This window comes from Manis javanica, chromosome 8 (assembly GCF_040802235.1).
Source record: "Manis javanica isolate MJ-LG chromosome 8, MJ_LKY, whole genome shotgun sequence".
NCBI lineage: Eukaryota > Metazoa > Chordata > Mammalia > Pholidota > Manidae > Manis > Manis javanica.
Window position 1 is genome coordinate 24,613,616 of NC_133163.1, and position 7,091 is coordinate 24,620,706.

Genomic DNA, 7,091 nt, shown 5'->3' on the forward strand with positions numbered 1-7,091 from the left:
CACCTGGAAGCCTTCCTGGCCCCCAGCAAGGATGAGCCAAGAGGGAAAAAGATTTGTAAGGGCTTGCGTGGCTCTGGTGAGCTGGCATGCTAGCGTAGTACATTCTGTCTCAGCAGTGCTGGTTCCATAGCAGTCTCTGATCAAAGGCCCAGACTTGCAAATGGATTCTCACCATGTGAGAAGAGGAGCAGCTGGCCAGGGTGTTAGGTATCTGTGGGTACTTAAAAAAATTTTTTTTGAAGAGGTTTGAATTTAATGATCATAGGTAGGTGGACATGAGCATAATGATCATAGGATTAGCATAAATTTAAGAAATATATACCATACTTTCTGATCCAGTTCCTTTAAGCCAGGTTGTGGTGGGATCCAGTGAGACCCAGTAGAGCTTTTCTCTTAAATTTCTGGCTTGAAATGGTTACAGAGTGAAGTGTAGAATGTTTAGGTAGTGGAAAAGGGAAATTGGATGGTATTTAGTAAAGTCGAACACACTAAAATTCCTTCTCCACTTTGATTGTAGGGGACATTCAGCAGTCCAGTCAACCTGAAGAAGACATTTAAGGTAGATATACCTTGGTCAGTATTTGGTAAAGTATCAGGGTAGCTACATAGAGTAGTTGTTGCTTTATCACCCTGCACAGGAAGTACCTTAATATTCAAGGTTAAAGGTTGAAAGGAATGAGTTTGTGGGAAGTGACAGGAAGCTTTAATTCAAAGGCATGCAGCAATACTGGGGCTTGGGAATTAAGTTCTTCTTGACTTGAGAGATTCATGCATCTTAAGGAGAAGAATCAATACCAGGGAATATGTTTACCTATCTTTTCCAGAATTCTGAAACACCTCTCCTGGTTCATTTCTCCTGCTCTTTAACTTCCCTGTTCTTGGTTTCTAGATCCCAGACAAACAGTATGTGCTGACAGCCCTGGCTGCTCGCGCCAAGCTTCGAGCCTGGCATGATGTAGATGCCCTGTTCACCACAAAGGTGGGTGCCTTGGAACTGACTGGCGTTGCTGATGCCTGGAGCCATTATCTTGTTATCCCATGCCTCGTGGGAGACTCAGGGCCTACTTACTGGTTTATATTTTTCCTCAAACGTTTTTTGCAAAATTTGGAACCCAAGAAGAGTTGAAAGAATAGTATAATGAACACTAAGAACACTTAATACTAAGAATAGTATAACAAACACTTAATTTACTAGCATTTTGCCATATTTGCTTTCTCCTTTTCTATACACAGACATGCTTTTTTCCTTTCCTAAACCGTTTGAAAGTAAGTTGCAGACATCATGATACTTAAGCATTGATCTCATTTGCAACCACTATATTATCACTCAAGAAATTTAGTGTTAATATAATAATATCATCACATATATAATCTATATTTAAGTTAATTCTCTAGGGCTGTTTTTTGTTTGTTTTCGTGTTTGTTCCCTACATGAGCCAATCAAGATCTGGCATTACAATTGATTGTCATATCTGTGTTGATTTACATTGTAAATATCCATTTTTTCATTACGGGTTTGAGGATTTTCCTGTTTCCCCCTTTGTTAATTATTTAATTAGGTACATTAACTACCAAAGCAGTACATACCTGTGTCAAAATCAAACACTGTGGAAGTGGAGAGAGTGAGAGTGAAGTTCCCTTCCACTGTCCACCTGCTTCCATCTTAGCCCCTTCTTAAAGGCAAACACCGTTACAGGTTTGCTGGGTAGCTTTCTAGAATTTTCTTCATGAATTTACAAACAAACATCTATATATAAATATAAAGAGGATAAGTTCATACTGCAAGTATTAAATAAATTGTTTATTTCATTTAGCTGTGTTTCACAGACTTTCTCTGCCTGTAGATCTAAGAACTTATTTCATACCTCTGACTCTTTTCCGCCCTTTTAAGTTCCTTGACTTTCTGAAAAGCTCATCTCTCCTCTCTTCTCTATTCCCCACCTCCCATCCGTCTACTCTCACCTCCACGTTGTTCTAGGCTGACCATAAGATGTAGGAAGACCAGCTCAGAGTGTGTTGCATATATCTAGCCTAGCTACTGCTGCCTCCCTTCCTTTTTCAGAACTGGCTGGGCTATACGAAGAAGAGAGCACCCATTGGCTTCCATCGGGTCGTAGAGATTTTGCACAAGAACAGTGCCCCTGTCCAGGTAAGGGCTCCTGAGAGAGGTAGGCAGGATCTTTAGGAGACCTAACTTTTAGCCTCCTGCTGATCAGTGACAGGAGACTTCACCTGCTCTGGTCTTATCATTAAGGCAATTTAATGGTTCTGCGGGACCTGGAGATAGAAAAGGCCAGGGAGGAAAGTGCTCTTCTGCTCTTAGAAGTAATCCCAGACTGTCCTCCCTGGGTAGAGTGCTGACATACTGTTGATGGCACTCTTAGTGACATACATACATTGTTGACTACAGTGATACAGAAGGAGACCTCACTGGAAGGGAATTGGGGTGCTCTAGGCACAGCACTGGGTCAGATCTAGAGCACACCTGTTGCTGGCATGGGCATCTAGCTCTAGGATAAGGAGGAATGTGCTCTTCCCTCATTTACCGGGGGAGCGTGGAAGCAGTGCACAATCCACCTCATTCCCATTCAGAACTAGTCCTTTGGCTGGTGATGGGAATTGCAGACATCAGATATTAACTCTTCTGCTTTCTGATTTTTTTGTACCTTTTAGAGCTGTATTTTATGGGTCTGAGAACCATTAATCAGAAGTAACCTCTCCTCACAGATACTACAGGAGTATGTCAATCTGGTAGAAGATGTAGACACAAAGTTGAACCTAGCCACCAAGTTCAAGTGCCATGATCTCGTCATTGATGTGAGTCTCTAGCAGTTGAGAGCCCTGAGTTAGACCCTTGGTGGAGAGTGGGGGGTTGTGATATTCTTTGTCCTGGATCTTGAGGTACTTCTGTCATTCTTGACTTAATGGACAAAATGGTTTGGTAAGAGTGAGTTTGGAGAACTGCGCTTCTGTATTATTTCCCAGCCCTCTGACTGGTTTCTCTCTGCTTTTATAAATTTTTTGTACTCAGAGAATCCGTAGAAGTGAGTCAAGCCACATAACCTCTGTAAACGTCTGTCCAACATGAAGTTCTGTGGGTGCTTGACCCCACTGTAGCCTCTTAGCTGCTCCTTGAACTATGACTTAAAGTGGGAATGACAAAAAGCAGAAGGCCCACATCGAGAAGGCTGATAGGAGGTTTTTATGGTTGTCTGTTGTGCTGTGCAGACTTGCCGGGACCTAAAGGATCGTCAGCAGTTGCTAGCGTATAGGAGTAAGGTGGATAAAGGATCTGCAGAAGAGGAGAAGATCGATGCCATTCTCAACAGTTCGGTATGTAGTGGCAGCTTACCCTTTCAGCAGTCTTAGGAGACAGTTCACAAAGCAGCCTCAACTTTATATTCCCAAGGTCTGGATGGGATTTCTGGTAGCTGAGCCTGTGGGTCTAAGGATCTCCTGAGCACCTAAAGGTCAAAAGCACTGTTGTGAGCAGCAGAAATTACCCTGAGTTGTGGAATCTGGGGACTTTGGGCTGAGACTTAACTTACAATGCTTGGATTATGTTAAAAGTATGGAGGAACTAACTACTGGCAGTATCTCCAGACTAGTTTCCTGGGGCTGCATGTGACCACCTACCTGTTGGAAATAAAAAGTGGATGAAATAGATTATAGCTCTTTGGGGAACACAGCTAGCTCATCTCTCATAGCATCAAATTACTGAGCTTTTTGTTAATATGGAGCTTAGCTCCCTGTTAGATATTTGGGGACCTAATCTGTGGTCATCTGAAGCTACTGGATCTTGGTTCTGAGGAAGGCAGAACCAGAATGAAATGCCTTAAATCAGGGCTGTAAGATACAGAATGGGTGTTTAATCCATCTTTGAAAAAATGAACTCTCTCACGTGTTAACAGAAATTTCTCCACCTGCCCATCCCTTCTTCTTTGCCTTACGTTACCTATCTGTGAGCCTTGTTTTTTCATATTCCCTTTACCTCTCTGTAGGGGTCAGTGAAAACTGCTCATTTGTGTTCTTTCCACAGCAAATTCGGTGGAAGAATTAAGTGGCATTAGCTACCCTGAAACCTGCCTCATGTTTTCCTCTGCTGCCTGGGGAAGCAGAGAGCCCTCTTCTTGGGAGAGATACAGCATCACCTCGCTTGTCACGTGGGCCCATCAACAGGCAGTGCCTGCAACTTTTCAGACAGAAACCTGCGCCTGGGCACAGACGGCTGCAGACTGACCTTCTGTCCAGAGGCTGCCTGTCATGTAGGGGCCAAGATCTAGAGCTCTGACTTGTGAGAAACATTCGCTCCACCTGGTGCTCTTGGGAAGGTGGGAGTAATTTCTAGATTGGGCCCATACTGGGCAAGCTCTCTTGGTCTGAAAACAGTGCCTGCTCTGGAAAGGAAGTCTTCTAGACATAAAGATAATGGCTGTTGTAGGGTGGCCGCTCCGTTCTTCTCAGCTGATTATGACCCTGGACTTGGTGCTGGACATTGGCAGTTCTGCTTTGAATGAAGTCAACAGAATCAAAATGGTGTCTCCTGAAGGGCCTCATGCTATCCCAGTGCTGCTAGGACCTGCTGGCGGTGCCCTCACACCAGACTGTACAGGGTCCTCCACGTTATGACAGAGATTACCCAGATATTGTGTTTCTTTAGCCAGCATCCCTCTGCTGCCCCAGTCTACCCTCTGTCCAAAAAACTGTGGTTCCTCTTTCACCTGCACACTGAGATGGCCTTGAGTTGGGGGGGAGAACGTCCCTGTTATCTTTTCCACTACTTCTCCCACCGCAGACCCATAACCCTGTATGGAGCTCAGACTCAGCAGTGCTGGAGAGCTCTCCCTTCATACGTGAATCTCATCATTTCACTGGGAGCTTCCAGAAGTTTCACCAGGGCTAAACTCAGCAGCATTTCTGACTTAGGATATTATAATGGAGGTTTTAGTTTCACACTTGGTTTTAAGAGCATATTCTGTAATGCTAGATTCCTGCCCTGTACTAGTATCAGCCTCTCTTCTGTATGTCTGAACTGGGTTTCCTGGACATGTTACACTCCTAATAAAGCTGTTTATTCCTTGGTGCCTTCTCTTTCCCTCCTGGTTTTTTGCACAGAACAATGAAATTATTGCCCCGACTCTTAGGACTACTGCATATCTGCCTCAGTGACTGCATTCAGCAGCCTGTCAACACGTCAGGTTATGGAGTGATGGTGCTTATGGCAAAGCAGGGCCGTGTGGCTAATGGAGCACTAAATTGGGAGACAGAACACCTGGCCTCTTGTCCCAGCTCTACCACTGACAAGCTGTGTGATGTGGGGTGACCCTTTCTCTCTGGACTCATTATCTTAATCTGTAATAGGAGGGCAGGATTCTCTCAAGTTTGTGCAACTGAGTTCCTGTGACTGGGAATTGGTAAGAGGGAAAGAGAAGATGCCCGTGTGGAGGCACACAGCATGCTTTTAGACAACGTGGTTCTCAAGTGGGGGCAGTTTTGCCCCTGAGGAGATGTGTCAATGTCTGGAGAAGCTTTTTGTTGTGATTGAAGGTGCTGCTGGCATCTAGTGGAGAGAGGGCAGGATGCTGCTGAACGTCCTACGACGTGAATACCAGACCCCTACAACAAGGAATCATCCTGCCCAAAATGTCAGTAATGCCAGTGCTGAGAAGCCCTGCCTTCAGGGGGTCAGATCCCATCTGTTGCTCCTTCACTTTGCAATCCCTTTTGCAACTCCAGGTAGCCTCATATTTTCTTCCTTTACTAATCATCTCTTTTGCTGATGAGGAAACAGGAGTTTCACTTGCTAAACTGCTAAAATTTTGGCTGCTCTTCAAACTGGTAACTTTATTAACTAGTGTATTGGGGTTCACTTAGAGAGGCAGAACCACTAGGCATATATAGTCTCTCTGTCTAGTCTGTGGGATTCACTACAGGGATCTGGCCTTATGTAAGTATGGCAGTTGGTTAAACAGTCTCAGGAAGCTCGTTTTTATGTATGGTGGTAGAGCTGGAAATCCACAGGGCAGGCAGAGGGAAGGGAAGATGGATAAAAATTGAGGGATAACAAGGACAAGCTAGAGCCCATGAAGATGGACTGGGATCCCTGTCAGTTCTCACTGCCTCCAGCCTTGATGAAGTGGGTATGGACAGGAGGAGCTAGCTGGTGGTCTTTGTCACGGAGCTGAACACACACTTGGCTGGGGAGTGTGAAAGCTGTAGGAGGATCCAGAGGAAGGTAACCACTGCTGCCCAACTCCAATGAGGTCGCCAACAGACGGCCAAAGTGCCTGCCCCAACCTTGCAAGCATAAATCCAACTGGCTGCTGCTTCAATTCCATGCTCCCGATCTTGCACAAAAAGCTCATAGCACACCCTAGCCAGAAACACAGGGAAGAGAATTCTGGAACATGTTATTTCAGCCTAACCAACTTGACATGGTACAAAGCCACCACCACTGGGTCCCCATTTCTGAGAATGGTAAGTGAAGGATGGGCCTAGACCACATTTGTACAAGTTAACCAATGCTGCATCGGTCATGCTGAACTGAGAGGCTTTGAACTTCTCCTTTGGAACAGGAAACACCATTTGCAAAATTAGGATGACCTACCCACTGTTTTGGTCTAAGTAAGTGTTTCTTAGCCTCAATGAGAACTTCTATGCTCTTCATTTCAAATGCTGGAGACTTTGTTTTTGAGGAGATTGAGAGTGACATAACAGCCCTCCAATGAAAGGATTAGAGAAGCCAGACATGAAGAGTCACATATTGTCTGGTTCCATTCATATGAAATATCTTGAAAAGGCAAATCTATAGGGACAAAAAGCAGACTGCTGGTTGCAGGCCTAAGGAGGATGGGAGAACGGGCATAACTGCTTAATGGGGACAGGCCTGCCTTTGGGTGCAATGGAATGTTCGAGCTAGAGGTAGTGGGTGTATAACATTGTGAATATACTGCATTAATCACTTTGAAATGGCTATGTTACATGAATTTAACCTCAATAAATTTGTTTTAATTTAAAAAGTGTATCAGAGACTTCCATATTTTTGGATTCTGATCTCAATTTTGCCATCGCTGTAAAACATAGTTTTGAAT

At 44.4% G+C, this 7,091-nt stretch overlaps 2 protein-coding genes across 6 annotated transcripts in view; one reads left to right on the plus strand and one right to left on the minus strand.

The window, feature by feature from the left end:
* VIPAS39 (VPS33B interacting protein, apical-basolateral polarity regulator, spe-39 homolog) overlaps positions 1-5,083 on the plus strand; it is a 28,958-nt gene extending 23,875 nt beyond the window's left edge. For 4 of the 5 annotated variants that reach the window (XM_017651542.3, XM_017651543.3, XM_017651541.3 and 1 more), the window contains 6 exons: positions 518-559; positions 890-979; positions 2,063-2,149; positions 2,728-2,817; positions 3,229-3,333; positions 4,040-5,083. In XM_017651542.3, the coding sequence (XP_017507031.3) occupies positions 518-559; positions 890-979; positions 2,063-2,149; positions 2,728-2,817; positions 3,229-3,333; positions 4,040-4,060 (435 nt within the window). In that variant the 3' untranslated portion in view covers positions 4,061-5,083. Of the gene's footprint in view, positions 1-517; positions 560-889; positions 980-2,062; positions 2,150-2,673; positions 2,818-3,228; positions 3,334-4,039 lie in introns of those variants that run through there. The other variant, XR_005061856.2, reaches the window with a different exon arrangement.
* Positions 3,331-7,091, minus strand: part of SAMD15 (sterile alpha motif domain containing 15) — a 35,143-nt gene continuing 31,382 nt past the window's right edge. The window contains exon 3 of the mRNA XM_073242075.1: positions 3,331-3,464. Within this exon, the coding sequence (XP_073098176.1) occupies positions 3,378-3,464 (87 nt within the window). The 3' untranslated portion in view covers positions 3,331-3,377. The remainder of the gene's footprint in view (positions 3,465-7,091) is intronic.